The 20,065-nt window shown below is 41.6% G+C and overlaps 1 protein-coding gene across 23 annotated transcripts in view; it reads left to right on the forward strand.

Moving 5' to 3' along the window:
- ITGB6 (integrin subunit beta 6) overlaps window positions 1-19,754 on the forward strand; it is a 142,703-nt gene extending 122,949 nt beyond the window's left edge. For all 23 annotated transcript variants that reach the window (XR_016230844.1, XR_016230842.1, XR_016230843.1 and 20 more), the window contains 3 exons: window positions 4,797-4,916; window positions 11,640-11,806; window positions 17,648-19,754. Coding sequence is in view for 18 of the 23 variants with exons in the window: in XM_089328251.1 (XP_089184377.1) it covers window positions 4,797-4,916; window positions 11,640-11,806; window positions 17,648-17,746 (386 nt within the window). In the remaining 5 variants the exon portion in view is untranslated. The remainder of the gene's footprint in view (window positions 1-4,796; window positions 4,917-11,639; window positions 11,807-17,647) is intronic.
- The last annotated feature ends 311 nt before the right edge of the window (window positions 19,755-20,065 follow it).

The following is a 20,065-nucleotide window of genomic DNA, read 5'->3' on the forward strand; positions in this document are numbered from 1 at the left end:
TTGACTTCAGCTCTGTTGACAAGTTCACTCTGCTTAACAGATACCACTATAGAGAACTCCAGAACACTGTATTTTCCAGAATGGAAATGGAAAAATTGAAGACATGGATAAATGTTCACTCTCAAACTTGAAATCATCCTATTGCTTGATTACCTTATTTCAAGATAAGACAAGACCAACTATAAAACAGTGTTCTTGATAGCAGCTCCCAGATACTGGGATGTTCCTGGTCATTGGCTATTATCCTGCCTTTTCCCTCCATATGTGTCACTCCCCACCTCCCAAACAGGGTAATACATGCCTGCCCCCACCATCACCACCAGATCCCCGTTGCCTCACCCTCAAAATACAAGAAGGGCCTATTGTTTTAACTACTCCGCAAACTCTGCTCTTGTTTTCATCTGTCATGATAAATTTCATTACTTAAAACCAAACTCTTCCTAATGATGAAATTCCATCTCAAATATTTAAGTAGATAGTATTTTAGCTGGGAAGAGTGTTTAGAAAATAATTTATGAACTCTGAAACAAAAAAGCTGGCTGACTTTTCCTAAAAGAACAATCTGGGGTAATTTGGTTTTAGATCATCACAAACTCTGCCTTGGCAAACTGCTCATATGGAATTGCTACTCTGTGTGCATTAGAGATGTAAACAAGATGTATTACAAGTAAAGGGAAATTATCAAAGCAATATTTTATGATGCTGTAGAATATATACCTTGAATAGTTAGAATTAGAATATGGAAATTAAATCCTTTCCAACATGGAGCAAGTTAATAACATTTATATTCTTGTGAAAATTGTTGACCTGGTTTCAAAATTGAGAGTTCTGACTGTGCACAGTGGAATTACTCTATGCAGGCATGATTAGTGATCATAAAACCTCCCATCCATACATTTCTGGTGACCAAAGATAAACGCGCCAAACAGCAGTAAATGGGACGAAATAGTGTGTCCCTTCCACTAGCATGGAAGGTGAGATGCATTAAGGCGCTGAGTGAAGCGGCCTCTGTGGGCAGTCATTAGTAAGCAGTCCAAAGTCTCAGCATGGCCTTCTGGTTCACTTCACAGCAAACAGTGGGTATATTTTCCGCATATTTCTGAGAAATGAGTAAAGAGGGCAGAAAATACCTTGTAAATGACTCGAAGCCAATTTCCCAACAACACGTGGAGTCTGAGTGCTGAGAGGAAAGAGAGCACAGCCCGAAGCATGTAAACTACAATGGCAGTCACTGTATTAAGGTACGCAGTCTTCCAGGTGGCTTATCACAGGTGCTTGGCTCTGAGAGGAAGACTAGGCACAGTGGCACCTAAAGCATGGACATTACTGTGGACTGGAGTCAGTTATCTTCTGAGGAAGGGAATGTGATGAGTTCTCACTCAGAATTGAAAATAACAATTGAATTGCTAGTATCATCCAAATACTAATCTAGATGAACTTGAGAGAAGAAATATACATATTTGTCAGCCTGTGAGTTCTAAAGCCACCTTTCTAATGAGCCTTCTTGTAAGTCCTCACCCAGTTACATCATTGATCAGACCACCTTGAAACTCTCACATCATTTTTGCTCATCCTCAAGGTCTTTCAGCGACCTACCCTTCTCTCAACAAGGACACAGGAAGTAAACAACAAAAGAGGCCCAAGTCTGTAATTCGTATGAATTAATTCTCACAGTGCTGTGGGCACATCTCAGGACATGTGGTTTAATGATCTTCTTTTCATTTTAAGGGAAAAGTTGTTTTGAATGACCTCAACACTGTGTACTCACAGCATCATTACTCAAAGTCTGTTCCATGGAACACTGGTTCTGAAAGCATTAAAAGGGGAAAAAAAAAAAAAAAAAAAGAAAGCACCCTGGCTCATATACCTTTTTTTTTTTTTTTTTTTTTTTTTTTGACAGGCAGAGTGGACAGCCTGGCTCATATACCTTTTAAAAATGGGAAGCTAAGTTATTTTTGTTTTCTTTGAAAGACTTCTGAGAGGTGTCTGGCACAGTGAATTAAACATGCATTGTGAATCATCGGGAAAGGCCAGAGAAGGAATTATAGTCAAGAAGGGATTCCCAGACTTATCGCCCATAGTGCTTTTTTTTTTTTTCTTTTTTTTTTAGTTCCTGGAAAAACGGTTTTCTTTGGAATCTGCTAATGACCCTTGAGCTGGGTCTTAAAATCCATGGTTGTCCTGACTCAGGCATGAAGTTCTGATTCTGGCATCCTCCGGGCTCCTTCCCAGACTCCATGGCTTCGCCCTGTTCTTGCCTTTCTTGCTTCGCTAAGTAGGATTTCGTGGACAGCCTGGGATCTCATTTTCACTGTATTATTCTAGAGCAGCACCGTGAGAGCTCCCACAGGAGGGTAGAAAAGAAAGGTCCATTTTTTTTTTATGAACAACAAAAGAAAACCTTAGCAGCTAATTATGCAAATCTTTCATTGCATATTCGATAATAACGTTTCAATACTCAACACTACAAAACGGGCTACATCTATAGCTGTAACCGTCATGTATAGGAGTAGGGAAGTAATTAAAGCAACACAGGAGTTGGGACTCAAAGATCATATTCACAGTTCCATTAAAACTTAAATAATCCTGGCCACATAAATTAAGCCTCCCTGTGCTTCAGTGCCACTACATAAAAGGAAATAAAAACGCAGGATTAATATTACTGAAGGGGGGACGATAAGCTGTCCACATTTTTTCTACCTGAGAACAAAGTGTTCCGTGAAGTATTTTCAAGAGGAGCTGAGTAGGCCTGTGCTGTCATGGCGGAGAGGGGGAAGGTAGAAAAAGAGCACTCCAGTGAGAAAAAGCACATTCCCCCAGCCTTTAGGAATGCTAGTTCATTGGAGGGAAAGGTCAGAGCAGGGGTAGGGAAGGCCATCTAAAAATGACCAAAGTATGAATTATATATGCAATGTCATTTGTAATCCAGCCCACAAAATAATACAAAGTTTACTAATTAATTACAGCTTGGAGATTCCCAAATGTCTTCATCAGAATCACCTTATTAAAAATGCTTATTAAACAGTGGACCAGAAGGCCAGGTTCCTATGTACACATCCAGACTCTCAATTTGGAAGACCTGGAGTGGATCCCCAGAACTCACATTGTCAACATTGGACATTTGGATGATAGTAGGCATTTGAGAATGACCAGAGGAAAATGATTCATGAGTATATTTATTAATATTGCTATATAAAGCAATACGTCTACACTTGATCTTAGCCAAAAGGCTGAGAAATGATACAATGGTACTTCTAATCAGTTAAAAATACTTTGAGCACTTAAATCTATCACCTGAAACCTTATTTATAGTGCTAAATGTTTAACTAGTTTTTTCATAGATGAGACAAAAAATACTTCTCACAGATACTGTCAAGTTTTTCTCATAAAATTAAATGCAAAGACTACAGCAAACAGGAATTTAATATTTCTAACTTTGTATGAAATAGGCTATTATTTAGTTTTTCTTTGTTAGAATCAGAGAAACACAAGTAGATTCGGTTTTATTAACACCTTTTTATTTTTAGGCTAATGAGGGATAATAAATCTTGGAAGAGTATGCCCAGGATAATCTGGGACAGTCCCAGTTTTAATATTCCGATGCACCACATGACTACATGCTAATGACGGACCCACATCTATGTCTTCCAAATTTACATTAAGAGAAAATAGTCGTTCTGCTTAAACAGTGTTTGTAACAATATCATTGAAGAGTCTGCAAGTTAGAATAGAAGGAGACTGTTAGACAAGTTTCTGTTTTGATTTGTGTTAAATAGGAAAAGGCTACGTAATTTTGGCAAAGGAGCTGAACCACTAGAATTTCTGATACATAGTACTAACATCTGAGAGTGGCAATTTCACTCTACTTTCCATTCCTGTCATGACATTCATTTTCTGCCTCTTGAATAAGCTTGACAAGAAAAACAATTCCATTTGGAAAAGACTTGAGAAAAACTGATTTTTATTTTCATAAAGAAAGGAGCTGTTCTGGATGATGGGCAAACTGTCATTCTGGATTCCTTTTAATATGAGGTTTACCTTTATCTTGCTGGTCCTGAGCTAAATAACACCTCAGTTTCAGCTTCCTAGTATTCACTTTTATTTACTGCAGTGAAAATACATGACCAGCAATCTTGACTATGCTTTTGAGAGAAAAGCCCATTTTTAAGTATCAGAATTTGGGGCAGGCAAATTTGCCCGTGTTTAACACACCAGTTGGGATGCCCTCATCCATGTCAGAGACGCTGGGTTTGAGTCCCAGCTCTACTTCCCATTTCAGCTCCCGAGGCATGTACACCCTGGGAAGCAGCAAGGGATGGCTACAATACTTGGGTTCCTACCACCTATGTGAGAGACCAGACTGGGTTCTGAAGTCCTGGCTTTGGCCTGGCCCAACACCAGTTGTTTCAGACATTCAGAGAGAAAGCCAGTGGATAGGAGATCTCTGTCTCTGCCTTTCAGGAAAAAAAATGTCAGTTGGGACATCTTTTCCATTGCTGTTAGCAAAAAACATATAGCCCTCTCATCACCATAATCAACCAGCAATGGGCACCTGCCCAGTGGTCCTTGCATTGTATTGAAATCCTGCCCACAATAGTTTGAGAGGTACACTGATGGTCTGTTCTTCTGACATTAAACTGGAACCTCACTTGGTGGGAAAAGGGCCTATGGCTTTGCTATCCCCATCCTACAATACTGATGATTCTTATTTGCATATTAAAACTCAATGCTACTTTGCTTTAAAAATAATCTCCCAGAATCTCATTTAACCTAATGAATGACTCTTTTATCTGCAGATTTCTCAAAGGATGGTTCTGTTTCCTGCTCTCTGCAAGGAGAAAATGAGTGTCTTATTACATTCCTAATAACTACAGATAACGAGGGGAGATCCATCATTCACAGCATCAGTGAAACAGGTGGGTGGCCTGCCTTGCATGGCCAGTGGCACACGATACTGCACAGGCAAACAGACACAAGCAGCCAGTCACTTTGGGTAGCTTGCCAGGAAAGTCATTCCTAAACTTCTGTTGGGAAGTTTCTCTACTTTCCTGTGAATTGAAAGTTACCCAGTATGAGGTTTGGTATGTTCCAATGTCTTTTTTGAAGACCAGCTAAAAGCTGGCTGGTATTTGCACCAATCATCTCTCTTTAGGTTGACCTATGACTTGAGGAAAGGTGAACTGGTTTAATGAAACATAACAAAGGGTGTGTCTCCTGGAAAAACTAGCAGGGAAGAATGAAGCAGTTTTAACAACAGAGCTGAATCAGGCAGACTTGGATTCAAATCCTGCTCCACCATTCCATCACTGCTTGACATTCCAGTAGACACTTGTATCTCTGAGTAACTACTTTCTCATCTACAAGATGAACAAAATAATAGTACATCCTTCTAAGTATTGGCTCAAGGATGAACTGGGAAATTGCACATGAAGTGGCAATACATGTAAGTTACAGTAATGGGTCATTAGAAGATAATGGTGAACCAGAAAGGACATGGAGCAGCCAATGAGGAAGGGTGCGATCTGAAAAAGACATCAGAATCTGTTGCTTCTAAGGATTTTCATCCTCATCAGTTTCTGGGAGTGGCTACAGGACTCGGCTATCACCAATAGAACTAGGGAGAAAGAGCCTGACACTCACGGGCTTGGTGTAGAACTTCCCTGCAGCTGCATAATCCGTATCTGGGAACCAAAAGGAGGTACTGCAGCTCTGCTAATGGCAGCTGGAGAGGCTGAGTCTTTCTATTTTACCTTCAGCCTCTTCCTTGAGGCAAATCTGCAGGAGTCTAGTGTGCATTACTGGACACATGGATGGACTAGGAGGGCTTTGCTGTCTCACAGCCTTTGTACAGGCTGGGCCGTTGGTTGAGAGCCTTCTCTTCCTCCAGATAGTTCCCCGACTGGCCCCTTTCCTCCTTTAAGGATTCAATGTCAAGTCCCATTCTTAGCGATCCATGCCTTATGCACCCTTTTGGTCCCTAGTTATGGTCTGTCATAATGTTTCTTTATTTTCCTCCTCATATTGACCAGAATTTGAAATTATTTCCACAAACTTCTTTCAAATTTCATTTTCACTGGGACTTGGGAGTCCCTCAAATGAAAATTCATATTCAGTGAAAGGGAGAGAGAGGTTGTAATAGTTAGAGAAAAAGTAGGGGAAACAGTATTTTTGTGGAGTTTCCAAATTTTAGTGAGCATCACATTTACTTGGGACCTTCTTAAATCTTCCCAAACCCTGAATCAACAGACTTGATGTGTGGCCAAGGACTCTGAATTTTACCAGCTACTCCTTGGGACCTTGACAGTGATGGTCTCGAGATCTCTCCATGAGCAACAGCCCTAACAGAACTCAGAAACTCCCAGGTGCCTCCTTTTTGCTGTTATCAATTAATGACACGTCCCTCCCTCAATGGCTCTTGCAGAATGACAGCTGCATTAAATCAGATCTTGTCAGCAACCTCCCTCCTTCCCCAAAAGCTTGGATCTTAGCTTCCTCCCCAGTCACAGCAAGAACAGGCTGCAGGGCCCGTATGCTTATCCATATGCTGATCAGATATCCAGTCCTGAACATGAACTGAAGGGTGTCAAACTGGCACCACTTAAGAGTGTGAAATTCAAAGCAATAAAGCAGTACCAAGTAACCAAAAGTAAGTTTGAGACATTATAACCCAATTCAGAAAACACAATCAGAAAACAGGACATCACAGCGCTGAGGGGGAGAGAGGGTAGAGTTCAGCACAAACCAATAAACGTGAGGATGACTATGAACTTGGCCTTGAATCTCAACTGGGAACAGTGAGACTTGCTCTTAAACTTTTTTACGTAAATGAACTTTGAAATGCACACATGAAAAGCATCTTGTGGCCATTAGTTAAGGATCCTGCTTCGTCAGGAAGAACTACTTTATAAGACAAAACGCCTGCCTCCTCATTATCTCTTCTATAAGGTCAGGTTCCCCAACTGTACCCCCAACCCCTGCCTGTGGCTGTGGCAGTGGCTTTCATAAGTTGTCTTGAAACCAATACCATCTCATCCTTTATAATACTGATATTGTTGGAAACATGAATTCCCAACAACAAAAACAAGTATGCAGAACAGGCTCTTTTTTAAACTCAGCGGCTTTGTGTCTAGGTGGTGTGATTTGTTTCTGTCTATTTTGTTTTGTTTTGTTTTGCTTTTGTGAAACACGCTTTTGGTTGATAACTGCCCTCTCATTACTGAACAGCTGTCTATTTTATTCTTCCTCACCTTGTGAGTGGTGCACATCAACACACCCTTCAGCAGACACCTGGGAGCCCTGATACCTTCTTCTTGTGGTGTTTTGTTTGTTTGCTTGTTGTTGTTGTTGTTTTACCCCTATGCTTTTTGCAGTAGGAAAAATAACCTCTCTGAGCCTTAACAGATGTTACCTTAGAGCTCCAAGGATGTCTCTTTCTCCACAATGGTTGTATTCCTGGGTAGGCCTGGCACTTCCAAGAGCCCAGAGAACAGACCATGGAAGTCAGCGGTCCCTCCCCATCTCACGGCTTGAAGACCAGAGAAGTCCAAGGCAGTCAACTGAAGGTTTGAAAGAGCCAAAATGGGGCCGGCGCCGTGGCTCACTAGGCTAATCCTCCGCCTTGCGGCGCTGGCACACTGGTTCTAGTCCCGGTCAGGGCGCCAGATTCTGTCCCGGTTGCCCCTCTTCCAGGCCAGCTCTCTGCTGTGGCCCGGGGAGTGCAGTGGAGGATGGCCCAAGTCCTTGGGCCCTGCACCCCATGGGAGACCAGGAGAAATACCTGGCTCCTGCCATCGGATTAGCGCGGTGCGCCGGCCGCAGCGCGCCGGCCACGGCAGCCATTGGAGGGTGAACCAATGGCAAAGGAAGACCTTTCTCTCTGTCTCTCTCTCTCACTGTCCACTCTGCCTGTCAAAAAAAAAAAAAAAAAAAAGAGGAAAAAAAAAGAAAGAAAGAGGCAAAATGGAAAAGCAGGAAAGGAGGGGAGGCCGGTGATTCCCAGTATCCTCCCAGCAAACTGGAAAAGGAACCAGGTGAAGAATCACTTCCTGAGTGCCTGTGGGCACAGAGTGTCCTTCATTTCCTTTCTTGCTTCTGGGAGAACTTGAGGGCCTAAAGGCCCCATCAGAGTCAAGGCAAGATGGCCAGGAAGCGTTCCTGGCTGGAAGGTATCAGCAGGCTCCAGCCAGGAGGTTTCAGGCCCTGGGGTCCCAAGGATAGAGAAGGGGGAAGAATGCATTGGTTATAATGATGGGGACGGTAATACTGATATAATAGCAGCTCCCATTTATGGAGCTATTATTCTATTATTATTTGCATTTTACAGGTAAAGACAATGAGGCACAGAGACGTTAAATCATTTGCTAGGTCTTGCAGTAATGAATTGCTGCAGCTGGTTTGGGAACCACTGTGGAAGCACTGTGCTATACTGCCTCCCACTGGCTACACTAGCATAATAAACGCATGAATTGCAAAACATGTTAGATAAGTGGAACTGTTCCACAAACCATATATGTCATTTAAAATTTTCTAGTGACCACAAAAAAGTAAAAAGCAACAGAAGACATGAATTTTATTTACCATTATATAAAATACTATCATTTCAGCATGTAATCAAGATTTAAAATTGTTAGTGATAGCTTGGTTTTTTTTTTATTCTTTTTTGTATTAATATGAAGAGAACAGATTCCATGTATTCAGTAGGTAGAGTTTCAAGAAGACAGCCATACTTCCTCCCCTCCTCTCTCCTCCAGTCCCCCTTCCCTCCCCCCTCTTTTTTTTAAATGATTTATTTATTTATTTGTAAGTCAGAGTTACACAGAGAGAGGAGAGGCAGAAAAAGAGAGAGAGAGAAAGAGAGAGAGAGACAGTCTTCCATCCGATGGTTCACTCCTCAACTGGCTGCAATGGCCAGAGCTGCGTCGATCCGAAGCCAGGAGCCAGGAGCTTCTTCCAGGTCTCCCACGTGGTGCAGGGGCCCAAGGAGTTGAGTCATCTTCTATCCCTTTCCCAGGCCCTAGCATAGAGCTGGATCGGAAATAGAGCAGCCGGGTCTCGAACCAGCGCCCATGTGGGATGCCGGTGCTTCAAGCTAGGGCATTAACCTGCTGCACAACAGCACCGGCCACCCCACCTCTCTCTTGAATCATTGTGTGTTTTCACTTCCAGTGCGAGCATAACCTAACTTGCAAAAGCCACATTTCAAGCACTCAAAAGCCACACATGGTAGATCTTCTGGATTGCACTGTGCAACACTGCAGCACTCAGGACCTTAGAATAAGATGGAGCCCTGGCCCAGGCTCAACAGGTCACATTGCACACAGTGACACAGGCAATCCTTTTCCCCCACTTCGAAACACATCTTCAGAAACAACTCAGGAGTGTTACTAACCTATTAGAGGCAGCCATGGTTCATTTGCTATGCTAGGATACAGTCTTCAGATCTTTACCCTGTAGTAACTGTGTCATTAGCTCCTTGACTTATTTCTGCATAATCTCCTTCCACAGTGTTTTGGCCAAAGAACAAAAGTATGTGAAGCCACGCCTCATGCTATTAGGGGGTCATTAGTCCTACTCAAATTCAAATTGGCTATAGAGCCTTACCTTAAACTCAGCATCACTAGTCCTGTGTGTGTAACTCTTTTTATTAAATCTCTAAAAGCAGTACGTTAGGAAAAACTGAGCATCATTCATTTCCTCCTCACATACTATGGATTGTTTCTCACCTCTTGCAGAGGAGATGCAAATATTTATTGATGATTTTTGTGGCATTTTTTCTACAAAGGTCAAAGGAGAGCTTAACTATAATGTTTCATTCAGAAATATATCATGTCTTGGGTATACTGCAAGAATTATTAGTCATTGTGCTGTCAATGAGGGAGGGTAATGTATCATTGCACAATTACATTAATTCCAGCAGTACAGTAAAAGCAACATTTTTAAAAAGATTTACTTATTTGAAAGTCAGAATTAGAGAGAGGGACAGACAGTGAGGGAGAGATAAATCTTCTATCTGGTTCACTCCCCAGATGGCCGTAATGGTCAGAGCTGGGTCAGGTCAAAGGCAGGAGCCAGGAGGTTCTTCTAGGTCTCCCAGGTGGGTGCAGGGGCCCAAGGACCTGGGTCATCTTGCATTGCTTCCCCAGGCACATTAGTAGGAAGTTCAATCAGAAGTAGAGCAGCTGGGACTTGAACTGGTACCTATATGGGATGCTGGTGTCACAGATGGTGGCCTAACCCAGTACGCCACAACACCAGCCCCAGAAAACAACATTTCATAGAATATTCAGGTTGAAAGCACCATACAGAGCATCTAATTTCCCAAACTTCCCTGAAGATAAGGATGATTTGGAATACTTTAATAATAACAACAAAGCCTAGGGCCTCATCTAAAACCTACCGAATCAGAAACCTGGGAGGATCAAACAAGCTGTGGGGTAGGCATGAGCACCTCAACTTCAGATTATCATCAGGAAATTCAAGGGGACACTGAACTTTGTGGTACAGAGGAGAGATCGAGGGGCCTGATGGAATTCACACAGCTACTCCGAGGGAATTGGACCCACCTCTCCCAACTCTAGTCCATGAACTTTCCCAGAAAATAGAGCACTATGTTAGGGTTAAACACAATAAAACTGGAAGGCATTGTTGTCTAAAGGACTGTGGCACTTTTCCCCTCCTCCTGTGCTTCCTCCTTCCCCCTCGAAGGCCCATATCCTCCCTTTTGTCCAGATCCTTGGTGCCTAACCAGACCCTTCTCAACTCCTTGCAATGCAAAAGGCAAAACAGATAAGCTGCACAGGGCAGCTATGAAACAGATAAGGGGGAAATTCCCCGGAGACTTCAAAGAGCCCCCCCCCCACACCCTTCTGCCAACTGCCTTCTACCCCGCCCCCCACCCAGTTCCCTCCTAACCAAATAAAACCTGAATCCCAAATGCGCCCTGGGCACAATCTCTTCGCAAGAAGACTGTTGCCAACCTTTGCTTCCAATAAAGCAACCTGTCTCTGTTGAGGTTGGTCTTCGTCTCCTTTTTTCTGTCTCTCCTTTCTGGGAGTACAAAAGACCAGAACCCCCAGCTATTCCAGACCTAACATTGTCTTCTTTCTATAAGAACTCAAGAAGCAAATACTCAACTTCTCAGGAGCTGGTTTTGGTTTATGTTTGTTTGTTTGTTTGTTTGTAATTTCTAACACAATCTCCTAGACTGCTCATGATTCAAGAAGTTCCATGAAAAATTAACTACAAGCACCAAATCCACATATTCTATTTTTCTTTATCGTGAACTCAGAAGAGACCACCTTCGGGAATTAAGCCATAGTGTTTCCCATGGCCCTTTAAATATTTCATGTTCATTCATTGCTGCTCTTTTGGGTTCTAATTCTTGTTAAATTAGTCACCAAGTATGTAGCCACTTACCCTTGATAACTGAATTTCTCCTTTATCTTTTGTTGTACTCCAAAGGAAGGAATGAAAGGCTTTCTGTCCACAATTCATTTTTTTAATTCATTCAGACAAGAAGGTGTCAATATTTACTCTGTACTGCAGAAAAAGTGAGGATGGAAAATCCAGTGAGCAATGTCTTTCCTACCTCAAAATGTCGATTATACTACCTCTTAATGTAACTTGCTTTGTCTCCCCAGATTGCCCCAAACCTCCAAACATTCCCATGATCATGTTGGGGGTTTCTCTGGCTATTCTTCTCATCGGGGTTGTCCTACTGTGCATTTGGAAGCTCTTGGTGTCATTTCATGATCGTAAAGAAGTTGCCAAATTTGAAGCGGAACGATCAAAGGCCAAGTGGCAAACGGTACGTGAACACTGGGGGCCACTAGTGGTCCAGAAAGAGCTGGCTGCAGGAGACAGGGGAGGGCTCAGCTCTCTGCTCTAAAAGAGTTTCAACGGCAGGCTCTCTCTCTACCACCCTCACCATGACCCCCGCAGCTTTGTTTTCTGTTCTGCTGGAGGACAAAGGCACCTGTGTCCATTATCCAGGCCCAGGTGGGTGACATATATTTGTCTGTCAGTGCAGTGAAGATTTCCAGCACTCTGACAGCTCATGAAATGTGTGCTGTAGCTACTTAAGGTCATCAAGGAAGAAGACTTCATTCGGTTCTTCCTCAGCACCAGAGGATCCTACGTGCTAACACACAGGTGCTCTATTCAACATTTCGTAAATTGATGTGCTCTAGCTAATGGAAGAATGCTCATGAATAGTATGTCAATTCATGACAATTTCTATAGAAGTGCTTGTTACTGAGACAAGATTACAAAACAAAGTTGAGAAGACTTTTTAAATAACATGCAGTTCATTTTTCTGAATAACCTAAATTTTAAACAGCTACTTAAAAAAAAGCATTAACCTTGAACTATACATATTCAATAAATATAATTTTTAAGGCAAACAGAAAACAGGACAACAGTTTTCTGTATTTCTTTTCCATGGGAGAAATAATTACATTTCTAGAGACCCACAGAAGCAATTTCATGGTTTTAATTTCATCTTTGTGTCTCTAATAGTGTGCCCAGCAATCTAATAGCAATTAGCTTACATTGCTGATTCTAAAACCAGTGTTATGACTGGAGAAAACCTAGGCAAATACAATGCTCCTATAGCTTTGTCTGCCCCAACAAATTGGTGTTAATAGGTTTTTTTTCTCTAAATCTATAGTGATATCTTTAATTCCTAAAGCAAATGGAATTTTACATTGTGAATAAATTATTCTTGATGAAATACGTTTATATTTTATGCAGTTATTCCAGACTAATTGTATATTTCGTACAGAACAATGAACATCAAAAATTTTCTTCTACTTGATCTTCCCATTAAAAATGTCTGGAGACACAATCACCAAATGCAATGGGTGGCTCTTGGCTGGACCCTGATTTGTTCAGTCTGAGAGCAAATATACAGTTGTGAGACAACTGGAAAAATATTAGTACACACAGGATATTAAAATGATAACAAAGAAGCATGAAGTATGGTTAGTTTGATTAGGCATGATAATAACATTTGATAGAAAACACCCATTTTTTTAGAGATGTATACTGAAGTATATAGGAGTGGGAGAAATGAAGGCTGAGGTTGGTTTAAAATAATTCAGCCAAAAGAGAGAGTGAGAGGAAGGGGTAGTTGAAGTAGGTATGGTGAAATATTGGGTGATAGCTTTATGGAGGTTTGTCACACAGCTTTCCTTGTTTTGTATGTGTACAGATTTTTCATACTAAGCAAAGTTCTTCAGCAAAGTGAGTTACAGGTTTCCCATGAGTGTATAACTGAGCCCTACTCAACCACGTGAAATGTAGCCTGACGGGTTACCTGGGTGACTTAGAAACTAGTGCTAATGAGGCCAAAGTTGTGGGCCAGTTCACTTCACCTGATCCCATGGCCACAGATGTTATTTTTAACTTTCACCAACCGTCAAACAAGTGCCTAGCCATGGTCAGAAGGTAATCAGGCAAAAGACTCTGCTTGCAATGGCACAAAGCAATGGCAGCGATTAGTTGAGCAGCCGTCTGCCCTGGGAAGTGGTCTTGGTATTCCCATTTTGAAGGCAAGGAAACTGGGGCTCAGAGAGGTCAAGGGGTTCTCCAAACTTCGGACAAATGGTGGGGCTAAAACCTTGATAGCTCGTTGCTCATCTAAGCACACCCTTTGGCTGACCCTCCTAGCAATAATAAGCAGGTGTTCCACAAACTAGCGCTTGGGCAATTATGTGATGTCTGTCTACCAACCAGCACATTTTCATGCTCTCATACAAAGGCGGGAGTGCTGACAAATGATTAATATCTTTAAAATAACATTTTAATTAACGGTTAATTTCCCCCAAACATGAATTGTTCTCCCTCAGGATGTAGAACATGACTGAAATGCAAATGCTGAATCTTTGCCCATTCTTCTTCTAAAATGGGACAAAAACATGCATTAAACAGATAAAAGCATAAATGAAAAATATTATTCCCTTGTTAAATTGAGTTTCTTTGAATAACAAATGTTTGATGTTCCTGACTAGATAATGACTGGGTAGTAATTATTCACTTGGAGGCAAAAAAGGTTTAATTCAAATAATTCAGTTCAAATTTCACTAATATAACTTTTCTCATACTAGAAAAAAATGTTACTCAGTGCATACATTTAGGAGTCTTCTGTTTAATTCAATTTTTATCTGAAAACCTCTTTATTCTTCAAGAGGTGAGTTTGACTGGTCTTCAAAACACAAGGGACCTCCAGGGACAGTAGGACCATCATGACTGCAAAGAAAGGTTACCTTTTTCTTGTGCTTTAAAAAATACCCCCTCCCTCTGCATATTCTTTATGAAAACACAAAATGCAAGATATTTAAATTCATCTTTGATTAGACATTTTTTTCCCAAGATGACAAGTCATTAACTTGAGGCAAAAAGTGTTCAGCCTGACATTTCTTGCCGTCATGGATTGATTTTGTACTGTGCTAAGCAAATCAGGTCTGCATTTGGCAGTTAGGCAATCATTAAAGAAGCTGTGGGTCATGACAGGGAATGTTCTTATTATCACTTTTTCAAGCTTGAAAAATGTGCCATTGCATTCACCGAATCCACAGCCTAAATTAGCAGCCACAGAGCCCTGGGGCGGGATCAGCCTCATGCCCCAGATGGTCAGGGGAAAACTGACCTTGTCTGAACAGTGCAGCACAGATTTGCCCAGAACAGAGTGGGAGTCAAGCCTGTGTCTCAGCAGCAGATCTTACACAGGGAGCTTGCCACCCACCCGGTGCTACAGGGGACATTGCTGGACATGTCCATGCTTCCTCCTGCCAACTCTGAGGGCATTCTCATGAGCTCTGATCCTCAGATGAGGTCAGAGATACCCTCTGCTTACACCCCCAATGACAATATATACATGCTATTCCTCCCCTTTTCGGTATCTGCCTTACCCTACTTCTAGGGTGGAGTTTGCTTGATCCATCACACCTCTCAGCAATGCCTTGGTCCTACAAAGAGTGCCCCCCAAATATTGAAGACCTGAATAATGAAGCTGCTTTAAAACACAGGATAGAAACTACACGATCAAAGTGAGACAGTCAATGAAATATATACGAAATGGCATTGTGTTCTTCTGTCAATTACAACTCAAGTCATCCCCTTGTCAGTGCATAAACAATGTAGACTGCATTTTAATGCATTTAACATGATGGGGGGTGGGGCCCACTAAAAAGTACCTGACTTGACCAAGATCAAAGCTGGCCCTACTAGTAGTCCATTTACTCATTCACTGTTCGTCACTAAGCCTCTCTCTTCTTCCAGGATCAGCTCCACTCCTCATTCTCAGCCTACACCTCTTGTTTTTTTTTGTTTTGTTTTGTTTTGACAGGCAGAATGGATAGTGAGAGAGAGAGACAGAGAGAAAGGTCTTCCTTTTGCCGTTGGTTCACCCTCCAACGGCCATCCTATGGCAGGAACCAGGTACTTATCCTGGTCTCCCATGGGGTGCAGGGCCCAAGCACTTGGGCCATCCTCCACTGCACTCCCGGGCCACAGCAGATAGCTGGACTGGAAGAGGAGCAACTGGGAAAGAATCTGGCGCCCTGACCGGGACTAGAACCGGTGTGCCGGCGCCACTAGGTGGAGGATTAGCCTATTGAGCAGTGGCGCCGGCCACCTCTTGCTTTTGCAGTTGCGTCTTCAGTTGCATTCCTATTCTTCTTAACCCACTAGCACCTGGTCTCTTAATAGAATTCCACATATGATTTTTGTTCTATATAATTAGAAGACCGTATCATTCTGTCCTTCACCCTCAAACCCCTAAATTCTCATAGCAACAGGACCGAGTTCCCTCAGATCTATCCAGGTCGAGCTCAGAAGTAGGAGCAGTATGGCAACCTGGCCTTCAGCCACCAGCCACCACCAGCCAAGGAACATCTTTTCTATTTGTTTTCATGATGCAGATAGCATCTCTCAAGAGAGATGAACAAAGGTAACATGTCACTCAGGCAGAGGTCAGGCCACTGGCTCTGAGTAACACGAACAGGTGCAGGTGTGATGCCTGCTCACAATAAAGGTATCATGGCAAATCCCAGGGCCATGAGCAGAGCAGGACAGGAACTGTTTTTCAATTCTGAGAGCTGAAATAAATGTACTGGGGAAGCAAATACAATTGGTATTTTTCAAATGTACATCTACAAGTTCCTACCACTACAATTCGTAGGATAAGAAGAGCGAAGTCTAGGATTTAGGAACACAGACAGTCACAGGTTCTACCTGGGCTCTACATGTACCCAGAAGTCAGCTTGGAAATACTAGTAGCACCAAACTTCTGGAGGCAAACGTCTTCATAACCCTCTCTAGAACTAAAAGAAAAGGAAATCCCAAATGTGAAGACACGCTATACGTAACAATGTGTAAGAAAACATTCAGTGAGCATTTACTATATGCGAGGCACAGCGTTAAAGGCCTTCACCCCTCGGATGACACAGGTACTTTGTTAACATAGATCAGGATACGAAGCTTTGGAGCTGCTTCAGTGAGGTCATGCCATGTAGCTGGATTTGAGCTCTGTCTGATGCCCAAACCTGCGTGTCAACCTTGAGAAGCAGAAGAGAAGAAACTACCCCTTACCCAGATCGCTTGCACTTGCCTAGAACAACTAGAGAGGCCCAGGCCTCTGGGCCACAGCAGCACTCCTGTTGGCACAGGGAAATACCTCCGCAGCCCCAGTAGCACAGCTGAGCTCTCCAGGCTTCAGTACACAACTGCCCTCTGCCCAAGGCAAAGGGCGTGTGCCCAGCTGGCTGTGGGACCTCCACTGCTTCATGAACCCAGAGTCCCACACTCCAGTCTCTTGCGCTGCTCTGCTTCCCTCAGTTCTATGTAGTAAGTAAAAGAAGCTGGTAAGTGAGAGCTGTCCAGGGCTTCCCTCCTGCTCCTCCAAAGCAACCTGTTGCTACCGTCTCCCTCTGAGCCTTGACCTCATTGTCCCAAGATTATCTGTGCCCCTGTCTGATATCACTCACCAGCAACACATTTCCTTTTTTTTTTTTTTTGTCTCTGCTTTGTTTGTATTGACACATAATAATTGTACAGACTATGAGACACAATATGTGCATGATATTTTGATATAGCATTGTGTAATGATCAAGTCAGGGATGTTAACATATCCATCACCTTAAACATTTATAATTTCTTTATGGTAAGAACAGTAAAATGCAAGATTCCACATGAGTGAGATTGCACAGTGTTATTAAAGGCAAATATTATACAGCTCATTTCTGTGTGTTTCTGCCAGTGTCACTCCTCTTGTTCTCTACATTTCACTTCTGGTTCACCTATCAACATGCATTCTACTCATTCAATAAATACTGAATGCTTACCATGGGCTGTAGGCACTATCTCCATGCTGGGAAAACCACAGTAAACAAAACAGCTGAAGTCTTATTTCCTACCCTGAATTAGTACATTTCCAAAAGGGGTAAGAGTTTTAAAAATATACATAGGGGATTGGTTCTGCATATTTAAAAAAATAAATCAAAGACATAAAACTTAACATGCAGGAATCATGAAATAGCAAATGAATGGTCTCCAAAGCTGAAGCTGACTCTCCTCTTCCGATCTGAACTGCCTTTAAATTATAATAACAAAATGTACATACTTTCACTTGAACTTATCTTTTTTTCAGGGAACCAATCCACTGTACAGAGGCTCAACTAGTACTTTTAAAAATGTCACCTATAAGCACCGAGAAAAACAAAAGGTGGACTTTTCCACAGATGGATAGAACTGCTTTTCTGCATGGGAGAAGTCCATCTCGCTGATCGGAAATGTTAATGCACTATTGTATTTTTCCTTCTTTGTTGCTTCAAAATGCGGTTGGTTTAAGATAATAATAGGTCATTTGCAGATTAGTCACTCTCTTTATGAAGGTGAGGGACTATGTTGGTAGGTTCAAAAATAATCAAGAAGAGGAATATCCTTAGCGAAGAGGTGACTTTGGGGATCATTTGAGGAATACTAACTCTGTTGCATTAATGTTTCAAAAAATCATCAAAATGATTCATGGGGGCCTGATTTGCATTTGAAAAATGTTTGAAATTAGAATCTCATTTGTTTCAGGAATACAGCTACCTGAAGTCTGTCTCGGCAAAGTCACAAAGCCCATACGCTCATGTTGTATACCCACACTTGCCAATTAATTCTCAACACATTGTAAATCTGCCCTGTCCTAAAGGAAGATTCCTTTTTTAAAAGAAAATCCATTAGAAATGACATCCTGATGCTATATAAGCCAAAAGGATGCAATCCTTCGAAAGGTATCTTAAACACAAGATTGAGAATTAAGTGTTGTTAATGCCTATGAATTGGTATGTACCTAAATGTCAGGTATAGAAATATTTCATTTTACAGTTAAAGAAGTAATTTATAAATGAGGAGGTCAGCAGTAAGAAACAAAAATAACCTCTCTATCATTTAGCTCATTTTTAAATTACCTGAAAAAAATAATCTGAGTTTCCTTTTTGATCCTGACTTTTCAATTACTTCTCCCAAATTTCTCAAACCATTTTACTCAGTTGCACAGTCCTCTAAAACCCTATAAATTATCATGAAGTTTTTCATTTCTTTTTTTTAATTACTTTATATAGCTCATTCAAAGAGAGGTCCAATAATACAAAAAAAGGAGCATGAGTTAAACAGAATAAAAATTTTAAATAAGACACATCAAGAGTACACAAGTCCCTCATGCATTACAAACATTTTAATCTGTATTCTCTTCCCAACTTGCACATTTCAGGATGCAGTTACTTTAAGGAGTAAATTTTACTCGCAAAATACATGCAGACAATTAGGCAGTTGACTGAAGAGATGGACTCTGTAGAAGGTTATTTCTTATGGTCACTACTGCTTTACAAAGCTCTTTCATCTCATTTGATCCTCATAGGAAACTAAGGCTTAAAGAGTGAATAGAAGAATTGGGTTCAGAATCTAGATCTTCTAGCTCCAAGTCATTTCCCCCTCCCACTGCACAAGACTGTCTCTTTTTCTCAGTGAAATGATAGATTGTATAAGTTAAAAAGTAACTATCATTTGTTTTTAAAATGTACTAAGAGTAAGCAAATGGTATTTAAACTATTGGAATACAGAGGAGATCCTATACTTTTGTGCAACATGTCTTACCCTTGATTAAATTATGATGTGGTGCCTTTCACTGCATGAATAGCTCAGTAGGTGGTGGAGGCCTTGTGCCTGTCCACTGACTTGTCAAAGCATTTCTTCAACTTTACAGGATATATCTATGACACGTGGACACTTGGAAACATTTTCTCTCTGTGTTTCTAAATAACTCAGGTAAATCAGACATTTAGGGGTACACGGACATCCAGAAAGAATTATTAAACAATGGCTTTGGAAATCTGAGGGCTGGTGTACCCTCTTCGTTTCTGATACCCAGAACCTGGGAAAATCTAGAACAACATACAAGTTGCAACACTGATACACAGCAGGAGTAGTCACCTCTATTGGACTTTTTGTGTTACTATTCTATTATTACTGGGATGGGACTTAGAAAATAGAAGTTTCCTTTGTGTGCATTAGGGAAGGTAGAGAAAAATCTTCTGTTTTCTCTGAATACTGTTTTGACCCCAGGCAGGACCTTGGCAAGGCCAAAACATTAACAGTAGTACTTCTGTTCACTGAAGAGTTATGTTACATGAAAATAAAATGGTTTTTGTATAGATTGTTTTATTCTATTTTGTGTTGACATAAATAAACATGGTAATTTAAACAATGAACCCTAGATGGGTGATAATTTCCTTTATTTATTTGGTACAAAAGCCTCTTCTTGGGTTTCTGGATCCTGTTGGGACCTGCTCTGTCTTGCTGGACTCAGTGTGGAGCCAAGGAAAGGAGCAGAAAGAGACGGGCACAGAAACAGCAGGCAGCAGGGAAAGGGATGGGTGTGCTGCATGGTCACCAGACCTTTCCAAGCAGGCTGGACATCAACCACATTTTGTCAAATCAAGTTCCTGAGGGTTCAAGGGGGCCTTGCACACAACCTCCTTACTTCACTCCCCAAATTCATGTCTTACCCTGGTATATTAGA

This window comes from Oryctolagus cuniculus, chromosome 3 (genome assembly GCF_051225735.1).
Source record: "Oryctolagus cuniculus isolate XC-2025 breed Fujian yellow rabbit chromosome 3, ASM5122573v1, whole genome shotgun sequence".
Taxonomy (NCBI): domain Eukaryota; kingdom Metazoa; phylum Chordata; class Mammalia; order Lagomorpha; family Leporidae; genus Oryctolagus; species Oryctolagus cuniculus.